Source organism: Fringilla coelebs, assembly GCF_963513975.1.
Source record: "Fringilla coelebs genome assembly, chromosome: 2".
NCBI lineage: Eukaryota > Metazoa > Chordata > Aves > Passeriformes > Fringillidae > Fringilla > Fringilla coelebs.
In genome coordinates this window covers 88,975,751-88,999,136 of record NC_140029.1, presented here as the reverse complement: position 1 = coordinate 88,999,136, position 23,386 = coordinate 88,975,751, and the positions used below count along the sequence as shown (strand labels likewise).

The 23,386-nt window shown below is 41.2% G+C and overlaps 1 protein-coding gene across 1 annotated transcript; it reads left to right on the top strand.

The window, feature by feature from the left end:
* Positions 1–706: 706 nt before the first annotated feature.
* On the top strand, positions 707–22,030 carry LOC311151127 (transient receptor potential cation channel subfamily V member 6-like; the record flags this gene model as incomplete). The annotated part of the gene is made up of 15 exons (XM_084201331.1): positions 707–837; positions 10,141–10,238; positions 10,645–10,767; positions 11,660–11,800; positions 12,327–12,425; positions 12,633–12,808; positions 13,655–13,801; positions 16,090–16,302; positions 16,623–16,709; positions 17,753–17,829; positions 18,017–18,182; positions 18,465–18,531; positions 19,102–19,370; positions 20,120–20,226; positions 21,757–22,030. 15 exons carry the CDS (start codon positions 707–709, stop codon positions 22,028–22,030), a joined length of 2,175 nt encoding a protein of 724 aa, XP_084057457.1.
* Positions 22,031–23,386: the final 1,356 nt, after the last annotated feature.

Here is a 23,386-nt window from a genome sequence, read left to right as displayed (position 1 = left end):
AGAGTTTGTAGAACATTAAATGAAAATGAAAAAAGTTTACACATTAATCTACATAAACTCTTCTTCCAGCTTGTGGAGTAAGGTGATTCTGTTTTACGTGGAGAAGGTGGAGTCTGTAAGGATAATTTCTTTAATGGGATTTGCAGGCAGCTGAGGTGGGAGGTGTGTCCTCCTCTCTGCCACCTTCCCAGAGCCCTGTGTCTTTTAGGGCACGTTCCCACATGTTCACTCACCTTAAAGGTGTTTTGCCTGACTTGCTCAGCTGTCTATTTCAAAACTGCTTACATGTTGCTTTCCAGAGGAACTCAGAGATACAAAAGGAGGATGATTGCTTCTAAAGCCTAGATTTCAGAATCGAAATAGTAGAAGCCTAGGACCTTGATGCTGTATGAATTCTTCAGCTGCTGTGCAGGGTCTTTCTGAGGGGTAGGCTGCTGGCGAGATATTCTAAATCAGACACACCTTTGGGTTGGGCTATTTTGGAAACTAAGTAATTGATGAGGCTCAAGGAACTGCTAGGAACAAGTGATTTTATTGTGTGTTTTTACAAGTGCTTTGATCAGCTGATGCAGTTGACTGGCAGTCTCCTCTGTAAGTAACTGGGGGCGGAGGAGTGGTGACCTGCCCTGAGCCTTTCCTGACTTCTTCCCAACGTGGGGATTGCTGGCTTTCAGGCAGCTAGGCAAGAGAGGAGAAGGGACGTGATATGGGGGTACCTTTATTTGGGGAGAGCAACCCCTTCTATTCCCGCATATGGAATGGACTAAGCCAGAAGCTGCAAGGCAAAAAATCCTGGGATAAACATCTGGATGAAATCTACTTGCTCCAGCAGAAAAGGTACGGTGCACTTCAGCCTTCTCTTTCTTCTGCTGCTCTCCCTGTAGCTGATTCTCACTCTTCCCCCTTAGGCTTTTCTGCCGGTAGATAAACTTTAAACAACCCTGGAGCACCTTTCTCTATCAGATTTCTTCTTTCAAGGTGGAATGCTTCTGGAGTTCCAATCTTATCTGCTTTCGCAGGTAGATTTACCAGGTCGCAATTGAATTACCCTGAGCGCAGTACTTCAGTCACAAATTAATAATGTATCCTCTTGTCTTTCCGGCTTCATTGGTAAAGCTCACAAGAAAATCATGAAGGTTTGTTTTTACTTGTTATTATTATTGTTATTATTATTGTCATCATTATAATTATTATTATTATTATTACTAGGAGTGTGTGTGATGCATAGGCTGCAGTCAGCTGAAATAGTGGCGCATTTTGGTCAGGATTTTGCTTTCTGTCTCTCTAAAGGTTGCTCTTACTGTGGGATAGAGTAGGCTTAATGTTGTTGAACATTTTGGGGGGTCAGTCGCCTCCTGGGTCAGACTGTGGTTTCTCAGACCTCTGACCTTGGTGTCAACATGTACAGTGACTCCTCTTAGACCTCAGATTATCCAGAAGATTGGCCGTGTCTTCCCGTGTGAGCACTGAAGGCAGTTTGTTACTGCTGTGCAGGGTTGCTCCCTCCACACACAGAAATGTGGGACTATTCATGGAAATACAGCTGGATCTGCTTTTCCTTGTCATTTCTGCATGCACAAATGCTGCAGTGCTCAAATAACAAATTGCTTCCAGTTGCTTGTAAAATCTGTTTTTTCTTTCCATGCATAACTCCGAACATCTGTGGGGACAAAAAGGTGACTGTGTGGGACAAAATCTATCTGTACATATGTATATGTACATATTTGTATAGAAATATGCAAAGAAGCAGATTAAGAGGGACATAAGTACACCTTTAGGGAAAGAATTCTATCATTATCTACCTTCTGACCAAGTTTTAAAGCCTGTTCCAGTTTACTTCAGAGCAGTGGGACTTAAATACACTTAAAATGGGAGGGACAATAGGAACAATAGTGCTTCTGTGGACTGCTAAAGTGTTTACATTTTGATGTGTTCATGAAAAGCATCGCAGGTAACTGAAAAATAAGTTATCTACAGATTCTGTAAGATCGAAATGAGTACAAAATAGAAGCTTAAATTATTAATATATCAAATTAATTATATTGGTTATATACTAATAATTAATACAGATAAGCAATGTATTGTAATACAGGTTTTTTATTATTATAACATTATCTTCATGTATATTTTTTAAGTCAAAGAGATGTGGAAGGAAGCTCTGCTGATCTCCATCTAACCTCCCACTTGAAGCTGAACTCTTGCCAGCAAGAGATCACATTGCCTAAGCTCTGTCTAGCTCAGTCTTGAAAGCTTCCCAGGACAGAGATTCCATCATATCTTTAGGTACCTGTTGCAGTGCTGTAGTAACCTCCTAGTGAAAGAGTTTGTTTGGTTGGTTTTTTCCCCAAATATTCAACTTGATTTTGATGATATTCCTGTCCCTCCTTTACCACCTGCTGTTGCCAGGAGGGGTTTGGTCCCTTCCTTTTTGTTGCTCCCTTTCACACAGGCTCCTGTTAGATTGCCACTTCTCTTTGCTTATTGCTCCTCATGAGTCATGTGCTACAGGCCTGTGAACATCTTGTGTGTTGGTACTGATGGAGGAAAACAGAGGAAATATTAGTCCCATAAACCCTCCTGCACAAACTTCTCTAGATCACTGCAGTGCTATCCCACTGGCCCCAAAGTTGACTGTTCTGGGCTTCTTTATAAAGCTCTCTGCAAAACACATGCAGTGTGCCCAATATTCTCTGTGAAAGCAGGGTTGCATGGGGACATGATTGTTCCCTTCCATTTCAGGTCTGTGTGCTTCCCACAGCTTTTAACTAACACAAATTAGCCTCCTGCTATTTGGTCACAAATTACGCGGTGCCAATATGTGAAAAATCTTTTGCTAAAGAGGGACAGGACCAGCTCTTCCTCCTATTATCCTACTCTTTCCTTTCTTGTCCCCAGGGATGCTCAGATGAGGAGAGGAAAAAAAATGAACATTATGCAGAGGACTGGTTTTATTGATTTCACATTTTTAGTTATGTACAGATAGAAAAACACAGCAGGAAGACCTTTGGTCATTGGTGTGTGGGAACTACTCTTGTGAAACCTCTGCTTTTGTGGAAAAGCTGTTGTAAGCCAAAAGGGCTTTTGTGTGTCCTGTCATTTTGTGGAATAGAACGGCAGTGTTGTGGCTTCAGCTTGAGTTCTCTTAGTGAAAATGGTGTTGGAATACATACAGTAACTAGCAGTGATTGAATTCTACTATATTCTTATTGAAAGGCAGTGGTAAATAAATATGTTACTGTTTAACTGGCTTTCTCTGTTCACATGCAGAAAGTCTGCAAGAGAAGAGCAAAGCTTTTTTTTCCTGTCTGACGACTGGTGATAATACCTGAAAACTGATTGTTTTGTTTGTTGTCACCTTCCCTGGCATTGATGTTCATTGTCTTTCTTTGTGTGAAACATTCCTTTAAATCTTACTAGCAGCAGATCTCAGCATTATTCCCAGGAAGGGGTTAATATTGCACTCTATAATGTTTCCCCAGGGGAATCCAGGTTCAGAAAATGCAGTACAATCTCCCAACACTGAAGAGAAATTGGAGTCTATTTGGCCTTAATCTTCTGGCTTCTCTCTGTTGAGGACTGTCCTTTCTAAACAGCCTGTAGCTCAATGTGGGGTCCCAGGGACAGTGGTCACATCTCATGTGTCCTCTCTAGAATCATCTTTGGAAGCAAACTCTGGGATCTGCACAGCCTGAAGCATATGAGCATAATCCCTCAACATAATTCATAATGATGGAGAACAGAAAGATGAATACTTATGAAAATTTGGGCCTGATAGAGGTGAAGAAGAATCATATGTCTGTCACAGTGCAGTAGATCCTCTAGAAATTATTTTCAGAGCAGGAGTTTCCAAGGAAATATGAACAAATTCCTCCTAGAATGTGATTTTAGAAAATCCACCCTATGAGAATTGCACTGTTCATAAAAAATAAGCAAAATATAAATTAGAACGAGTGAGTACATGGTAACAGTACCTGTAAAAGTACAACAGTAATGTAGGATTTTTCCTCCTGCTATTGCCTGTATTCATAACTTTGATTGCTAAATAGTGCACAATTTGCATAACTTGCAGAGACCTATGGTCATTCCAAAGATGTCACAATAAAAACTTTTGGTTTCCAAATTCTTTGGTGGCTCTCTAGTGTTCCAGACATATTAACGAGGTGCTTTGCTTGCTGGAAACAAATGTGGCACAAATAAAGAAGCAGCTCAGCCTAATGCAGGTAAACTGCTTTGTTTAAGAGTTGTGCAGGGACACAGAGAGCCTTCAGCTCCTCCACAAATCTTTCTCAAGCTGGCAGTGAATGAGATGTTCCCATAGTTTGGCTGTTCATTTGTCTAAACAATATCACTGAGTTTTCATCCCACAGTTTAACGTAGGATTGTCCTGTCTTAAAATCCACAATGCCTGTCAGTATTAATTGCTTTGTTTGCTCCCAAAAGTGACAGTGAAATAAAGATGCCAGCTTTCGGTTCCAGCACTTCATTTATAGCTTGTTTCGACAACAGTGCTTCTGAGTAGTCAAGAGATGCAAAGAACCATTGGCTGCTGTGCATGAAATAGAATAAAAAGCATCAATAGCAGCATTTCTGGTCTTTTGTTCTGCTGATACACCTTCATCCTAATGAAAGTTTTGAGACTAATAATGGAAAACAGTCTCCCTAATTTCACAAGTGTAAAGGTCCTCCAGAAGCCTTGTTTCCCCAGCAATGCACAGACATAGACACAGCCAATCTCAGCCTAAGATGCATCCCAGGCTCATAGATTTAGGAAGTTATTTTATTTCCTAAACTTGGCCATAAGTTTCCATATAAAGAAGAAAACATGAAATTTTTGCCCTGAACCACCCCCCCCCCCCCACCCTCCAAAAATTAAAAAGCTCTTGAGGAGGGCTGGACGTTTTAATGCAAAATGAAGTTATACATCACAGAAAAAAAAATTTTATGACTGCTTCAGTGATAATAAATACACAACTAACAACTTCTGAACCATTAAAACAGTTCTAGCATGAGATTATTCCTACAATGCTCTCGGATGCAGAATTGGGGAAAAAAAATGTTAATGCAAGCAGAATGCCCAGCTGGAAATGACTGATCAAGACTTCTATTGCTTTGTGTGGCAGATAGTTAAATATCTGACGGGATAGGAATTCCCTATCAGTTTCTTGTCTAGTAACATTGGCAATTATTAACCTGTTTAATTTATTTCCAGAGAAGCTCTGCTTACTCTCAGCTGAAGGGGCTTTGACATACATGAGCAAGAGGTCCCAGTTGCTGGGTCTTGTTGCTGGTGCTGAAGAAATTTGCTGACCCTGTTGATTGTCCAAGGCCCTGTTATCTGGCTCCTTTTCACTTGGGCCAATCATTCCCTAACTCCTTCTTTGGCATCTTGCTAGGTGATTGCTTTGATCCTCTTTCAGCTGGTTGGCTCCCTCTGAGCAGCCCTCTGTGCTCCTGAAGGCTTTCTCACATTTCCATGCACATGCTAGCAGGAGGAAGGGAGAAGATGAATCTCCTCTGGCAATTTCATGATTCATTGTGGAGCACGGATATTCTGAGCACAACAGGGAAAGAGGAGAAAGCTAATATAATATTCTGATGATGAATTTATAGCTTAGGTTAAAATGACCACTTGAGAACCCCAGGAACTGACTCTCTATGGGCATAAAGCTTGAAGCTGGAAGCAAACTTAAAATTAGAGCAAAGAATGGGGAAATTCCATATAGTAAATGATTGAAGTTGTAGAATCTGATAAGGGAAGAACAGAAAGAGATGCTTCATTGCATTTCTGGTGAGTTCAGTCGTGAAATAGAATCTTCAGATTGGTTGTTGTCCAGACAGTTCACATACTTAACATATTTCCCTGTTCTGAAAGAATAATCATAGCAATCCAAATTCTTCTTTTTGTAATGAAATTAAGACTTATTTACTAGTCTTTGCATTCTCCATCTCTCCATAAGTGAAATGAGCAGGCTGCACTCCAAAAGAAGTGCTAAAGAAGCTAAAAGGGTGCATATTACCAGCAGAAAGTGCTTGTGAAATCTTTAACCTCGTTTAGAACTGTTTTACATGACTCCCTCAGTCAGAATCTGACCTACATTTTGCCTTCTCTTTGTTTCACAATGGATTTTCGGGTGTTCCTGATTTTGCCCTCAGCTATATTGGAAAAACAGCTCACGGTTTCCCGAGCACCTCACGGAATCACCTGTGAAGAAAGGTGGTGATAGTGATGCCTCCACACTGACACATCCCTTAGCTCAGCGAGAACAACCCAGGAGCACTTCCAGGTGGATGCTCTTGTGGCTCTCCTTGCCCCTCAGAGTTACTGCTTTGCTATGGAGCTGTGCTGAGCCCAAACTGATCCTGTAAGGCAACATCCAGCCTGCCCAGTGTTACAAACTTCACTTAGCTGGGTAAATCAGGAGCTTAGTGCTCCTTGATTCCATAGCTGCTGAAGGGGATGAAGAGCATTAGAAGAGGAGCTTAACTCAGATGTGCTGAATTATCTTCTCAAGGTGTCTGGATTTGTCTGCTGAATGATTTTCTGAAAGCCAGCCTCCCTGTTCAGTGACATAAAGGTGCTTTCTGGAAGTTAAGCATCTACTGTAGGCAGCTCTGTTAAGAGACTTACAGATCTTGCCAGCTGCTGCTTTGACACTCCAAGGGGCCCAAGTAGTAAAATGCAAAACTCTTGTGCTGTGTTTGATCTGTCAGGAGGAAAGTTGGTTAAATATGCAGAAGTTAAATAATTGAAAATGTTTTGAAGGGTCTAAATTCAGGTGACTTCATTTAATTTTTTATATTAGCAAATTTCCTTCCCCTAGTTTCTGACATTTATATGCTCAGTACATTGCTGCAATGTGTTAAAAATTAGTTGATAATTAGAACGGTATGTTTTAAATGAGGTTAAAATGTTTCCCCAATTATGAGACAGAAAATTAAATGAGAGTAAAAGCATATGACAGGAACATGTAACTCACAAACCTTTGGAACGTCACAAGCAGTGTGCCATGACATTTGCCAGCATTTCTGAGTTCCTCTTCTCGTTTGCTCTTTGGCCCGAGATGTCTGGCATTTTAAGCCCAGTTGAAGGGTTGCTGCAATAAGAAGAAATGTTTGACAATATTGGCCTCAGTTTCCAAAAGCTGAGCATAGTGTTTTTTAGGTGCCTTCCTTTAGGTGCCTTCCTCGTAGCAGTATCGTGACTTAATTAGTTGTTTACAAGAACTTTGGTAATTTTTGAGAGAAAGATATTGTGTTTGTGTCCTCCCGTGTATCTCTTGCCCAATCCTTCCTTCCCTCTGAGGTCATTTGAGGGATAAAGGCTTACCCTGTAAAGTATCAACATATTAATTGTAGCATTGTTTATACTATTGAAACCCCACCTCTTTCCCACTTCCTGCCTCTGAAACTTGTCTTTTCCAGAACCACGGAGTCTTTCTTAGCCAAAATAGTGGCAAAGGTGGCAAGCTGACTTCACTAACACTGAATCCTGAGACTTTTGCTTAGAGTGCCTCTCCATTTAGTTCCTGTTTGTTTGATCCTAGATGCAATCTCCTCATCAAATCATCTTGTCATTAGTTAGTAATGAAACTGACGCATGAGTAAGCTATAGAAGGAATACTTCCCTAACGAGGAGTGTGAAGGACATATAAAAATATCTCAGAATGGCTCCCTGATTTGTTGAGCATGGTTCTTTTTATCCTGAATGGTTTTATTTCTCCTCTGCTCTTCAGGGGTTTTCTAGTTTAGTTTCTAGTGACTTGGATAGTGGGGTGTTTTTGGTGACTGGAAGCGCTCATTTTGTGGAATGATAAACATGATGTTCAGTTATGCTTCTATTACTTGTAGCCCATGCCCATTAATTTACACTTACTTTAATGATTTCTATTTATCTGTATAATTCTGATTTTTTTTTTTTTGTTTTGCTTCATCCCCCAAGTTTTCTCAAGTGCCTCCAGTGTCTTTCCACTATAATGGAGAGCAGAATTTTCACTTTTCAAGTGGATTAAATCCAGAGATAATGGCATATAAATTTCTTTTAGAGTCAAGACCTTGTTGTTCATAAGATAATAATTTAAAGCAAGAAATACATATTCCTGTGAGCCAGAGAATTCATGTTGCCTGCTTTCCTGATGTTTTATTGTTGAACTGTCCTTAAGATGCGCGAGTTGTAGGAAAACATTTTTTGCAATGGGCCATTTATATTCTCTGTGTCTCTGATGTGGGTTTTATTGTGGCTTGTAACAGCGTTATATTCCCAGATAATGTATCCTCACATCAGTGTTACCACTTAATGCAAAGCACCTATTGCTTTATGTAGGATTTATCCCCAGAATCTTGTAATTAAATAACGCCAGAATACATGGAACATCACCAGGAGGAAGCATTTACTGTATCTGCAGGTGGATGGTTTGACTAATGTGTTTGTCCCACATGGGTTTTTGGGAGGAGTGCTTAAGACAACCATTGCCTGTTGTTAGATTGTAGTAAAGGGACAGATAGAGGCTGGCAATAAAACAAGGGCTGGTGTTATCCTGCTTCATATCAGCTTGAATTTGTCATTTTCTACTGTAATCCTCAGACTTATCCCACATCACACATTGCAGCCTGACCCTAATTGAGATCAAATTAAACATCTGTACTAGAAAACAGCAGGGGTGAGATAAAAGCACAAAATTTTAATTTGAACAGAGATCTAAAACTGACCTTGTCTTGTTGGGAGAGAGGAATCCCTTTCTGTTTCATACTAAAAACTCATGAGACATAATTTTTTATTTTGGTTTGAGAGTCTTTCCTCCCCTTTAATCTTTATCTCCTGGATGTGGATACGTATAATTCTTTATTTCTATAAAATCGAGAAATCTAAAAGCCCACCTCAAACCATTTTTTAATTTATGATTTAAAAGACGAACCTGAAAGTACTCAAGGATAACAGAAATATTTACCTCGCTTCTGTAGATTTTGTTCTTTTTTAAATTTTGTGTGGTTAATTCATGATTTCAAACATCGGCAAACCTTGTTTGGATGCTGAACAAATGCTGCAAGCTCTCTTCAGGTACTAATACAAATTGATAGGAACACTACCTGGAGCCTTCTCTTTTCCAGGCTAAACAGTCACAGTTCACTCCGCCTTTCCTCATCTGAGAGGACAATTTTTTGATACTCATGATCATTTTTTGCCTTTTGCTGAGCTCTCTCCAGTAGCTCCATCTGTGTTTTGTACTGAAGATCCTGAAACCTGGAGACAGGGCTCTAGGTATGGCCCCACCAGGGCTGAGTGGAAGGGGAGGATCACCTCCCTTGACCTGTTGTTTACTTCCAAAGACCTTGCTGTAGTGGAGTTTGGTGGCTGTACTTATAAATTCTTCATCAAGCCCAAAAGATACCCTCAAATAACCCAGATCCTCATGGAAGACTCGAGGACATGCTTCAGCTACAAGTGAACTGCTCTGTCTGGAGCTTGTTTGAGCTCATGCTCTTTCCCAGGACATGAACACATTTCAGTTCTCAACAATTTCCTCAGTTGTCTCAGCACTAGAGAAAAAAGTAGTATAGCTAAGCTGTAAAATTTCTCTCCATAACTTTGGATATGGAAGAACTGCATTTCAGAGCTCAGTCTCTTAATTATAGGAAGTGTTGCTAGAACACAGATGGAATTCCTGTTTTCCCTTTTCTGTCCGCCATGGGAGCAATTCAGACAACAACCTTTTCTTAATTTATTGTGCTCTGTGAAGAAGCAACTGGCTTTTTCTGGCTCCTGAGATAACTCCTTGCAGAAGGGCTTCAATGACCTATCATTCACTATTTCTGTGCCTTGAAAAGTGGGATATAAAAACAATAAACATTTTGGTTTAGACAGCTTTCCCTCTGCTGCCACCATATGGCTCAGCACCAGTAAGCCAAGAGATGATGAACTTCAGTGTGTTTTTAGAATTGCACTGCTCTGCTTTCTCCTGTTTTTTTTTTTTTCCCCTCTTTTGGTGCATTCAAATAATATTTTGGATGTTAGATGTGCATTGCTGATTTTTCAGTGAAAATGTTCAAGATAAAAACTGTCTCGAGCAAAGGCCATGCTAGCTCTGGAGAGAGGCACCATGTGTTTGCCTTTGTTCCTTATCAGCCACTTTTTCTTGACTCCAGGATCTGGGAATCCCCGCTCCTCCAGGCTGCCAAAGAGAACAACCTTGCTGCCATTAGGAAACTTCTCACTGACGGAACGTGCGATATCTATCAGAGAGGTAACTGGGATTACTTGAAAAAAATGGTTTTCTGTGGGAGGCAAGAGATTCCTACAGTGAGCAGCTTGTTAGTTTGCTAAAACATTTGCATCAGCAGCCTCAGATGACTTAACTCTCTGTCAGAAGCTTTGCAACAAAGGGAGTTTTCCGACTTGGTTGTGCTTATTCACTTCATGCCTGAAGTCAGCTGTCACTTGCAGACACCTGAAGTTTCTGCTCATTTTTCAGATTTTGTTGAAGGACAGAGACTGTGTGGTTGTGAGGCTGCACCAGGCACTACTCAAGGGAGGACATAGCCCTCCTGTAGTTCCCCACCTCAATGAATCTATTTCTGCTTTTCTTTTTTTCCTGCTTTCTGTACAGTTGAAGGTCTCAGCCATTCTCATGCTTGTCCTACTGTTTCTAGGTGCAGTGGGAGAGACTGCCCTTCACGTAGCTGCCATGTATGATAACTTGGAGGCAGCAGTGGCTCTGATGGAAGCAGCTCCTGAGCTTATCAATGAGAGGATGACATCAGAACTTTATGAAGGTAATATCACTGGGAATGAGGATGGGCAGGATTCCCTGCAGGAGGGCAGAGGAAGTACTGCTTGCACATTTAGGAAACTGGCTTACATGGTTCCTGGTTCAATATGTTGCTGACCTGTTACACAGCAAAACCAACATGCAAATGGCTTCTGACCTTGCTTGGAAGGTGGAATTATATTAAACATGAGTACACATGTGCAAGCATGCAAAGGCCTTGACCAGGGAATTGCAAGGGATTGGAAAGGGATTGCAAGGATATAGATGGTTTGCTTTCTGACATACTTGTTTGTAAAAAAAAGGATATCTGCCTGACCTCCCCTGAAAGGAGAAAAAGTAGTTATTTGGTTGAGGAAATGAGAAATGTGGCTACTGCTTTTGAGGCTAGACTCTTACCCAGATTTTTAAAGAATGCTTCTCTTTGAGTACACAGAAATTCTGGTCTGAATATCAAAACCAATAAAATAATAATAATGGGGTTTTTAAAATTCTAAAGCTTAGTTTGGAGGATTAGAGGAAGTCTTTGGGAGTTTTGTCTTGACCTTAATCTTCATTTCTTATGAAGGAAATCATAGTCAATCTCACAAGTTTCTATTTGCTTCCCAGGAGACAGTGACATGTCTTGATTTTCCCTCAAAAAAAAATCTAGAGAATGCACCCTGTTGGGGTTTTTTGGCAATTTGTAAAGTCAGTTTTAATAAATTGATGATAATATTTAAGTGGAACGGAACCTGTGGAAAATCTCCAGCACACCCCTTTGCACACAAGAGGGGTAACTTCACAGCCAATTCCTGTAGCTGCTGTCCATTTGCCATGACCAACCTGTGAACTGCAGGCTGCTGATCAGCCTGAAGTTGCTTTCTTGGAAGGCAAGGTTTTGTTTCTGTGTCTTGCAGGGCAGACAGCTCTCCACATTGCAGCAGCCAACCAGAACACCATGTTGGTGAAGGCTTTGCTCAAGAGAGGAGCCAATGCCAGCACCGCAAGGGCCACTGGGCACTTCTTCAGGCGCAGCTCCCAGAACCTCTTCTATTTTGGTACAGCCTTAACTTCTCCCCTTGCTGCTACAGGAGGGAGCCAGCAGGGTGGTGAGGGGACATGGGGGGGCCTTACTTCAGTCCCCATCTAAAGTGGATAAGCAGAGGCTCTTATCTCCAAGTGTCATCACCTTTTAGCAGAGAGAACGACTTCCTCTGAGTGTATGTATGTTATGTGAGTACAAACAATACACATTTTATAGATTGGCATGTATGCAAATAAATACATATATTGTATAAAAATTGTCATTTAGTGTCTTCCTAGCAGCAAATTACTTGTCAACCTTCTGATGGAGGTAAACCACTGAAAAGAGCATTTCTTCCTCTAAGTGTTGTGTGGGACAGGTCTTCTTTAACCTTTCCGATTAGGATGAGAAGAGGGGCAGGAAATTTACAAGTTACCTAAAGTAACTCCTCCTTTCATATCCTATGGCTTCATAGCATGGATAGCTTTCCCTCAGCATGCTTCAGCCTCTCCTATCTCCTGGATCCCTAATGTCATCTCTCCCCATTCCTTTCATTTCAGGAGAGCATGTTTTATCATTTGCTGCCTGTGTGGGAAATGAGGAAATTGTGCAGCTGCTCATTGAAAATGGAGCTGACATTAAAGCTCAAGATTCTCTGGGTATGTGCTCTGGGGCTCAGTGAATTGCACAGAGTGGATCTGGACACTTTAATTCAGGCTGTCATCCGTGCATGCAAATACTCTTCTCTCACTAGAAACAGCTGTGGGATGAGGGATACGAGGAAAATAAAAGCCATCAGCGCATTCTCTGTCTTTGCACGGGGCTGGGCTGTTCCAGATACTTCATCCAGTCTGCTTCCCTCATAGGTAACACTGTTCTTCACATCCTGGTTCTCCAACCTAATAAGACGTTTGCCTGCCACATGTACAGCCTGATACTTTCCTATGACAAGAACAAAGAGGGACCCGGGTCACTTGAACTGATTCCTAACAATGAGGGGCTTAGTCCATTCAAACTGGCTGGAGTTGAGGGCAACACTGTGGTGAGTTTGTGTGACACTGGTACCTCTGTGCAAAAGAAATTGAGACCTTAAAATGACATCATTGAGAGAAAGGGTGTTTGTGCATGTTCTTGGTGGGTAGGAGATACGTAACAAGATTTTATTTTTTTTTCCAGAACTCTTATGTAGGTCCCAAAAACCCTTTATAAGAAATTTCTTTATCCTAATGAAAGAAATGAGTGCTTAAACAATAGATATTTTCCCCCAATTTTTGGAGCATTTGAGTTAAACAGGTGTTAACAGACACATTTAACCCAAGTAATTTTTTGAAATGCTCACAGAAATTATTGTCTTGTTTGTCTAGATTTCATTACTTCATTAAATGTGACACATGGGAAACCTCTTCAGGTACTCACAGGCATTTATTCATAGACAAAATCTTAGCTGAAAAGTCAGAGGTGGTTAGTGTTTCTTCTGTAGATTCACAAGGGACAGGATCATTTCCCTTGTCACACCTCTTTTCTGACGTCTTGTAGAAGAGTATTAAAACATTTTTTTTTCTGATCACCATGTAATTCCCTCTGAAGTCTATTGTCAGGAACTATAACTGTGTCAAGTGACTTTAGTAGTTTGATTAGAATATAGAGTAAAAATAACTCATTGTTTACGTCAAGCATGAACTAATAATTAAATGGGAATCAGAAAAATTTCTTCCACTTCTTAACCTGCTGTAATTGTTCCCAAGAGAGATGAGAACCACAACAGCTACCAAGTTCAAGGAAAACACGCCATAATTGAGGGTTTTGAGCAACTTCATTTGTTCTCATTGCAAATACACTGTATACTGGAAAGCTTCTGATATCCTCACCTCCCTTCTTTTCTCCTCAGATGTTCCAATACCTCATGCAGAAGCGGAAGCAGAATCTCTGGTCCTTTGGCCCCTTGAGCACTGTGCTGTATGATATCACAGAGATTGACTCCTGGGCTGAAGATCAGTCCTTCCTTGAGCTCATAGTGTCCACCAAGAAGAGAGAGGTACTGCACTGCAGGCATTCTGTGCCCAGCCCATGGTGATTATAGAAGGGCAGTAATGATGAGCTGGAAGGTTCAAGCTCACTGATACAATCCACAGAGCAAGGAGTTTGTACCATGAGCTGCAGAGGACACATGAAGTGTAGGGGTCTATTCTGGTCTGGCTACAGCTGATGCTTTACATACAGCTTCTTCTGAGGTTTGAAAATTGAAGGTTATTGAAAGAACTAGATATAAACAACTACAGAAAAGGGTTTTCTCTCAGCAGGCTCAAAGATGCACTAAGAACCTCCAGCAAGTGTCTTCCTGTACCTGTGGTACTGATTAACTCTCAGCATATCCCTGTGAGACAGGAGTACATTCAGAAATTCTAAACTGCAGTGCATTTAAAAGCCACTCACTGTTATTATTCCCTTCATTTAATGACAGGTTATGACTCAAAACAAAGTGGGAAAATTATCTCTGCTGTAGGCTCTAAAGCTTGTAAAGGGATTAATAAGACAAAAATAGCTGAGTGTAATGGCAAGCTTTGATAGATCTCCCTAGGACTTTCAAGGTACACAACCCTATCAGTTGTAATGACCTTAAATAATCCTAACAGGACAGGAAATGAATCAGAAGACACTTCAATTAGCGCAGTTCTGCTCATCCTGTATTATTTCCACCTATCAAAATTTTAGTCTAACCTTTCTAACTAAAGTTTGTGCTTCTGGAGAGCTTTGCTATGGAGCTGCTATGTCTATGGACCTCTCATTTGCTCTTATGTGAAATCCTCTAAATTTCTATGAGTGGGGATACATATGGAAATCTGGGGGAAAGCAGTCCATGTCAGAAAATATAACAGGCTTAGAAGCTGTCCACTTTAGAAGAATAAGCCATAATTCTAAAAAGAAAGCAGAATACTGGGGCTCTCTTATCCCAAAACATTCAGATAGTACATGCAGATCCAAGAATCCTAATTTCAGAAGATAAGATGTCCCCAAATATCAAGAGATATAATGATTTATTTTCCAGAATGCTCTTACTTATATGCAGTTGCAATGTTTTGATGCATAACTAGTAATTCTTTTTTGCAATTGCTATGTTTGGCCCAAAATGTTTGCTCTCTCTCTAGAAGAATGCCACATGTGACTCTGTCCCATCATCCCCTCCCAGTTCAATATTGGACTAGAGAAGCTCCTTTAGCCCCCAGACAGAAGTATGTTCCTCTTGTGTTAAGGGGAATGCATACATACATAGGTACTAAGATGTATTTTCTGATTCTGAAGTGGTTGAAAAGTGAAAAAAAATAGATGGGAACTAAGCTACAGGAAAATTACAGTAAGCTTCAAACTTGTATTATTCCTTTGAAAATGAAATTTACTCTCCTATGCAAAGAACTCTAGAATTCATGACTTCTGCAGAAACCAGAACACCCATAGATGGATTTTCTCTCATGCAGTTTTTATCCTTTATGATGTTTCATAGGCCATTCAAGAGTTTAGTTGGAGTAATGTCCATTTATGGAAACATTCCCTGCACTTTGTGCACTCAGCAATTTTTGGCTGACTTAGAGGAAACAGGGCATTGTAGCAAGAGAAGAAAAACATCCAGAGTGCATCAAATAGTTTTTCTTTAAAGTAACCCAGTCACAAGGATTTGACTCACATTTTCTTCTCACTTACTTTACTGCAGTGGTCCCCTAAACAACAGAAAGTAAGTCTAGAAATACTTAATAAAGTGTGTGGCTCAATTCATAAGTTGTAAAGTACACCTGTCTCTCCTACTTGTGCTCTGTCACTCTTCTAGTATAAGCTGAAAGCTTGATATAGGCAATTCAATTAATTGTCACCCAGATAATAAGGCAGAAACTTAAAAGGCAGTATTTTTACTTTAGCCATAGAGCATCAGACAAGTACAAATATCTTTTAGAAAAATGCTTCAGTTTTCTTATTTTAAAATGCCTGATACAGAAACTTGTGTTGTTGTACTAACAGGAATATTCTGTCATCCTCAGTTCTGTGTTCCTACACAGAGGACAAATTTATTCCAGTATCTAATATGCTTTTCCCCTGGTACTCAACAGCTGTTCTCTGCAGGATATATTTATTTTTTCCAAAGCTCTTTATTGTCAGACTGAGCAAATCCAATGCCCGCTAGAGCGTTCCACATTTGCAAAGTAAGTTCAGTTTCACAAGGCTGAATAGGGCAGATGAGAATAGTTTGTTAGCACTCTCTCAGGAAAATTTGTGAATGCTGTTTATGAAACAATGCACTTTTGGCAATTAATTCCTTGTTTCTCTCTTCCTCAGGCACGCCAGATCTTGGACCTAACACCTGTGAAGGAGCTGGTGAGCCTGAAGTGGAACATGTATGGTCGTCCCTATTTCTGCTTCCTGGCCTTATTCTACATCCTCTACATGGTCTGCTTCACCATGTGCTGCGTCTACCGGCCCCTCAAGCCCCGCACAGGCAACAGGACCAGCAGCAGGGACAACACAATCTATGTCCAGAAAATGCTCCAGGTACTGTGGCCGGAGGAGTCGGAGCCCCCGTTGGGCAATTCCCATCTAACCTACTTAACTGGAAAGGCCAATCCTTGCCCAGTCCTCAGCTATTGCAGCTGTCCTCCTCCCTTCTTTCAGCCAGCTGACCTTTGTCAGGGAGGAACAGGAGGTGTGCTCTGTTCTCCGTGGCTGTGGCTGGGCTGGTTCCTCTGGCATTGCCAGGTCTACTCATGTTTATTATAAGTAACAACAGGCTTTCTTCTCCCCCATCCTCTTTTAAAATTTACTTTCACTTTGTTTAAAATTTAATTTTCATTTTAATTAACTTTATTTTTCAGGAATCATATGTGGCGTATGAGGATGAGCTGAGGCTGGTGGGGGAGCTGATCACAGTCATTGGAGCTGTAGTAATTTTGGTCCTTGAGGTAAGAGAAACAGCTATACAGTTTCAAGTTTGATCAAGGCAGATTTTACTTACTAGACAAACATGGATTTATGCTCACTACCAGGTAGGGCTTATTTGCTTAGTCTGAGTGCTTCAGCATGGGTCTATGGCAATAGACATTGCCAACAGTATCTATTAGATGAGACAGAGACTGTGGCAATGTCCTGGTAAGGCTCCATTGCGGAAGAAGCAATTAGAAGGATTGGTCGCACTCTCAAGTCCTGTCTGCAGGGTAATTCACAGTTCCTGTTAGCACCTTCCATGGTCCAGCTGACTCCCAGATGTTGCTTCACCCAGCACCCATAAATATTCCTGTGTTTAGGGGTGCTGGGTAAAGTGATTTCTGTGCATAAACAGAAAAATTTGTATTTCATCGAGGTCAGTTACTCCATGGACTTGTAACAGGAGCCTTTCTCAACTACCCCCCTCTTAATTTTATTATCAGAGGAAATAAAAGATTGAAACTTTTTGAGAAAACTCAAAAGATGATGACAGGAAGAACTGAAAATAAAACAGGTCTTGTAACAGCTTTCTGCCTGTATGGGGTGCATCAGGCACAGTGTAACCAGCTGGACAAAGGTGATTGCCTCCTCTCTGCTCTGCACTGGTGTGACCTCAGCTTGAGTGCAGTGGGCAGTGTTGATTCCATGGTATGTTCCAGAAGGACAAGTCCTTCTTCCTGTGCTTAGTCAGGACTCTGGGACAAGGATGCAACCAACACAGTGTGAATTATAACAAACTCCTTTGATTCCCCAGGAAGGTCTTTTTTTGTCTTTGTTACTGAGGCACCTCTCTGTGACAAGTCTTTCAATCTGGCCAAGCATTCTTAGATTTTTCAGTAATCTCTGTGCATCCCAAGAAGGGCCCACCTGGCTCAACCATTCTGATTTTAAAGTGGCATCAAAATTTATCCATCAAAGGAGATGTGGCTGACCCTAAGAACCTGTGAATATTGGTGGTTGCCATGACATTTAGTAGTGTTGTGGAAACTGAGTCCTTAAGTTAACAGGATGTCTCTCTTAGATTCCAGATATCCTTAGAGTTGGAGCAGCGAAATACTTTGGACAAACAATCCTAGGAGGGCCTTTCCACATAATTGTGTAAGTAGAGGACATAATAAGCCTAATAAATATATTGTCTGTCATTTTCCCACTGCTCTCTTTTGCCAGATAAGTCATTTTCTCCATTTTTTTTTTAGAGTATCCTTTCTCTGGATTTATTTCTCTTAATGGCTCTGCTGATACTTCCTTTACTGAACTTCTTTTTGCTGTCTCTTCTTCCTTGCAGCATCACATATGCTTGCATGATCCTGGTGACCATGGTGATGCGCCTCACCAGCACAACTGGGGAGGTGGTGCCCATGTCCTTCGCCCTGGTGCTGGGGTGGTGCAACGTCATGTACTTCGCTCGGGGCTTCCAGATGCTCGGACCTTTCACCATCATGATCCAGAAGGTGCGAGACACAAACAAATATGGGCTGTCCTGGAGCCTCTTTGCAGATAGGGAGAACTGCAAGAATACTTCTTTCCCCCTTTTTTGCTTAATTTTGCATTCATGCCAAATGGACAAGTTCTTGTCTGCACAGGGTGTTTGAGAGCTTTCACGTTCTCTCTTTAATGCCAAGGTTTCCTTTAGTTCACTCATGGTCTTAGAATCTGGGAAAAGGTTTACATGGGGTGGCACTGTGACTTGGAGGAACAGCTGGGCTCATGGCGGCTCTGTCTTTGCTCTACAGATGATATTTGGAGATCTCATGCGCTTTTGCTGGCTCATGGCTGTGGTCATATTGGGCTTTGCATCAGGTGAGTCCACAAAGAGAAAATAACCATATGTTTCCCCTGCCAACTGCTTGGTATGAATTAAGAACGGGGGCTTTGATTAAATCTCTGATTGACTTCTGAATTGCTGGAAAAACTGGTGATGATGTTTAGCTTCTATTTCTCTGAGCATGGTCACTTTCCCAGTACTGACTTCAGTTGTCAAACAACGAGTTTGGTTTTCAATTCTTGCCCTTTCCAGGGTCATTGAAAGTAGGATAATTCAGATAATTCCTTATATTTTTTCAAGTCAAGGTTTAAGAACATACTGCATTTATGATATTTGTCTGTGGAAAATTTGATTAACACACATAGCTTTATTATATCCTTGAGGGTGAAAAAAATCACTACTTTGAGAAATAAATAAATAATCAAAGTAATTTTGGGTCATTTTATCATGGAGACCAGTGATTTTAATCAGGGATTTCTCCTTGCACAGAAACACATACAGGTCCTGCCCAGACCATTTTTTGGGTCAGGATTCTGTTATTCCTCCTGGAATGTGATTCCTGTTGTTAAACTCTCTCTATTTTTCTCCTGGTTTCTCTCCTCCAGCTTTTTACATCATCTTCCAGACAGAGAACCCTGAAAACCTTGGGCAGTTCTACAACTATCCCATGTCCTTGTTCACCACTTTTGAGCTGTTCCTCACTATCATTGATGGCCCTGCAAACTACGATGTGGACCTGCCCTTTATGTACAGCGTGGTGTACTTTGCTTTTGCCATCATTGCCACCCTCCTTATGCTCAACTTGTTAATTGCCATGATGGGTGACACCCACTGGAGAGTGGCCCACGAGCAGGATGAGCTCTGGAGAGCCCAGGTAATCTAGTTAAGGTGGGCATTCCTACCTTATTTCAAGTAGCAGCTAGAAGCCCGTCAGCCTTGTCCATGCTCTGTCTCCCTAGAAGTTTGTTCCCTGTGGGTGGAATCTCTTGTTAAATAGAATTGAAGTTGCATCTTTTTTTTTTTTTTTTTTTTGCAAATCACATTGCTGTGTAACTGAGAGTAAAATTATAATTATAAGGATTGCATGAGGGGGGATAGAAGACTAGGTAATGATTACAGGAAGGCCAGAAATGTCTTTTGATCCACTAAAAGAAGTTGGCCTGACTGTCCTGGTCAAAAGGCAAAGGAATTCAACCAGTTCTGTAGCTAATCATCAGGAAATCCATTTCCTCTGCTTTTCTGTGAGAAAGAAGTCAGACAAATGGTAAAATGTAGTCATGTGGCCACAGTGGCAAGTTCTGATGACAATTAAATGGGTATAGATACTGTCCTCTTCTCTAGCTTGCAATTAATTACCCAAATCATTTCCATGAGGTATAAAAGGAAAGAACTGGAACAGTGTTTTAAGACCACCATTACTTCTTCAAAACATGTCACAGTTAGACCTAGATTAGTGATTGCCTTATTTGAAATAGAGTATAGATGCTGTAATTGGTTTTTTCCTTAAGATGCTGTAATGAAGTACAGTATGGGTTGGTGCTGATGAAACCAATGTTTTTTGAAAGAGTGTCTGATATTTTTTTTCTAACTCATCTGAGTGTTTTTCTTTTTCTCATTCCAAAGGTGGTTGCTACCACTGTGATGTTGGAGCGGAAGCTGCCGCGGTGCCTCTGGCCCCGCTCGGGGATCTGCGGGCGGGAGTTCGGGCTGGGGGACCGATGGTACCTCAGGTGAGTTCTCCTGGGGTGCGTGCATGCCGGGATCCAGAGAGAAGAACCCCATGTATGGGTGCTAATGAGGAGCCTTTGCAGTGGCCTGGGGAGTGTTTGGAGGGCTGTCCTTACAGAATACAATCTGTTTTCTGTCTGTGACTGATGGATAGACAAGCACTGCCCCCCTCTGAAAGCTCTGCTGTGCTTTTCCTTGTGGAATCAGCTGATGCCTTCTCATCCAGTTGTCACAATGGACAGACCCCAGAAACTGCATGGGTTATAAGACCTGAATTTTTCTTTCAAACTTCTTGTAATGAGTATCGCTGAATTTCACTGCTGTGCTTGGTTGGCAGTCCCTGTCCCTTGGATACATGAAATGGCAGAGGCAGAATCAATCTATCAGGCATTCAACAGTAACGAGCTGCCCTGTGAATGACTTAAAATCAGAACAGGAATAATTAAAGTCAAAATTTCTTTCTTGAGTAAACCTAGTAAATACATTATACTTTGCAATTACTGTGTCAGGTGGCAAAGGCACAGGTCCAGGATTTCAGTTTAGGTACTGAAATAAAAAACTGTCTGTAGTCTGGATAACACTAAATTCCTCATTATTTCTGATTTTAATCAGTATTTATGCTGGGTGAGAAAAGAAGTAACTTTTGGTCACTTTCCTTTTCTAACTGTGCCATCTTTTGCTCTTTTGCTGATAAAGCCAGAAGGGGGAGTGGTGGCTGTATGAATCATAGAATCATAGAATATCCTGAGTTGGAAGGGACCCACAAGGATCATCAAATTCCAACTCCTGGCCCTGCACAGGACTTTCTGTAGGTTTTGCAGACAAATTGAGCCTTGTGGATTTTCATATTTACTGGGCAGAACAAGCAGACCTAAAGTGGTGCCAATATGCAACATTTTCAGTCCAAGGCATGGAATATAGAAATATATTGCAAGAGCAATGTCCCAGAAATTCACTGGGGATAATTGGGAATGCCAATTATTCACTGAATGCTGTGAGAAAAGAGTGCTGTGATTTAGTTCTGCCAAATCACATGAACGTTCATTATATATGTGTGGGACAGTAATTCAGAAGAAAATCTTTAAGTAATGTAGAGGATTGGTGGAAGTGGAGCCGTTAAATAAAAGTTCAGCAAGAGATGAGTGGCATCCTGAGGCTAGCAGCCATAGAGTATCAGAGGAGGAAGGTCAAGAACAGAGAAAGTAAATTAATACATGCATATATATGAATATATGCAGATATCAAGGTCTGCCAATTGCTTACAGCTGGCAGAATGGAAAGGGCAAATCATGACTGGGAAATGAGTTAAAGGACAAGAAACCACGGACAGACAAAGGTACTGAAGTCAATGATGAGGATGAAGGTCTAGGAGGTAACTGTGCTAGCAGCCCCAAGCATCCTGCCTGTAATCAGTTTCCTGTGCATATTTTTCTGGAATATCTGTGTCAGCAGGCTTGTTTTTTGGAGGGGTTTTGTCAATAAACTGGCACTTTGCTGCTTCATTCCATTTATATTTTCTAATCCTCTTCCAGAATTGAAGACAGGATTGATCCCAACAAGCACAAGATGATGCGGTACACAGAGGCATTTAAGGTTCAGGATAGGGATAACTGTGACAAAGGTTCAGAAAAGCTGGAAACCAACGGGGACACCTGGTGCAAGAAGGAAATGTCTGCTCTGTCCCTGTCACGGAGCACATCCAGAACTAGTTCTCACCGTGGCTGGGAGATTCTGAGGCGCAACACCTTCCGCCAGCTCTGTGGAGAGGTGGGTCCTGCCGTGGATGAGGAGGTCTATGATGTCTAGGAAGCCTCTATTTTCACTCCACAAGATGTGAAGTGGCCCTTTTGCCGTGACAGTTGTCTTCTACGACTGTTCCTACACTCCCCATCACGCCACACGCATTCGCCAGCCTTGGAGAACTCTGCCGGTGAAGATCCTGTGAGCAGTTCGTGACATCTGTGCCATGACAAAGGAATGCAATATTTTCTCTCCTACTTATAAACGTCTCTGCAATTGCACTGATATTTGCACCGAGCTGGTGGGCTTGTTGAGCTGTGTTATGCCAATGATCAAAAGAAGCCTGCAATGGGATTTCATCCATTTACAATGAAGTGATCACAGTAAGCCCTCTTCCAGACTGTTACATAGAGTACGATCTTCCCCCCAGTTTCACAAAATTGCAAGGCTCTCATAGCAAAGAATGACTGAAGTTCTGATTTATGATTTGACACAGAACAGAAAAAAAAACCCCAAATTCCCCAAACCCCACAAATCCTGTAACTGATCTCAGGAATGAAGGTAGTTGTTGACACTGTGATGTTTGAAAAGGACTGTAACTACTCAGCTGGCATTCAGGGCCTGACAGATTTTGCTCTCTGAAGAAAGGCAGTCTCCATTAACTGCAGTTTCAACATTTCTGGCTTAGCAGGACTGTTTTGGTTTGGTTTGCTTGTTTGGATTTTTTATTGGTGATGGATGTTTTTGTTTGTTTTAACTTTTTGTCACATGAATGCACTTTAAGCTTTTGAAAAGATGTGATTGCTATTCCTGGGAGGATTCTGAAGTGGGAACTTCTTTTCCAATTGAGAGAGTGTATGACCTGGTTAGGTGACTTTCAGCAGTGTGAAATTTCGGCAGAGATATTTATCTCCCAAGTAAGCTAAAGCTGGTTTTTTGGTTTTTTTTTGTGGAAGAATAGGTTTCCGAACCAGAGTTCCCTGACTTATAACTGAGCCATCAAGGTTGAGTAGTGAGCTCCTATTTAACACAGAAATGGTGAGGAGATGTTGGCTAGAGGAATAAGAGCTATTGCAGAGACAGTTCAGAAACTGGTGCTCGCTCTGTCTCTCTCTGAAAGTCTAAAACCATCCAACGAACAACTCAAAGTCTAAAACTGTCCAATGAACAACTATCAACAGTTCCCTTCCAGGCATGTGCCAGTCTGTCAGTTTATCATCTGCCTCAGGCCACTTTAAGAAAAATGAAGAAATGTTCAGAGAAATGGACAGTCATTTCAGGTTTTTTTTGTATTCTCAGGAGTGTGGAGTTTCATTCCAGTAGCAGAAGTTAAGCAGAAAGCAATCCACGGTCTTAACATTTCCTTCCAACGGTACTAGTAACAGCAACTCTGTTCTTTAAGAAATTAAAGATTATTATCTA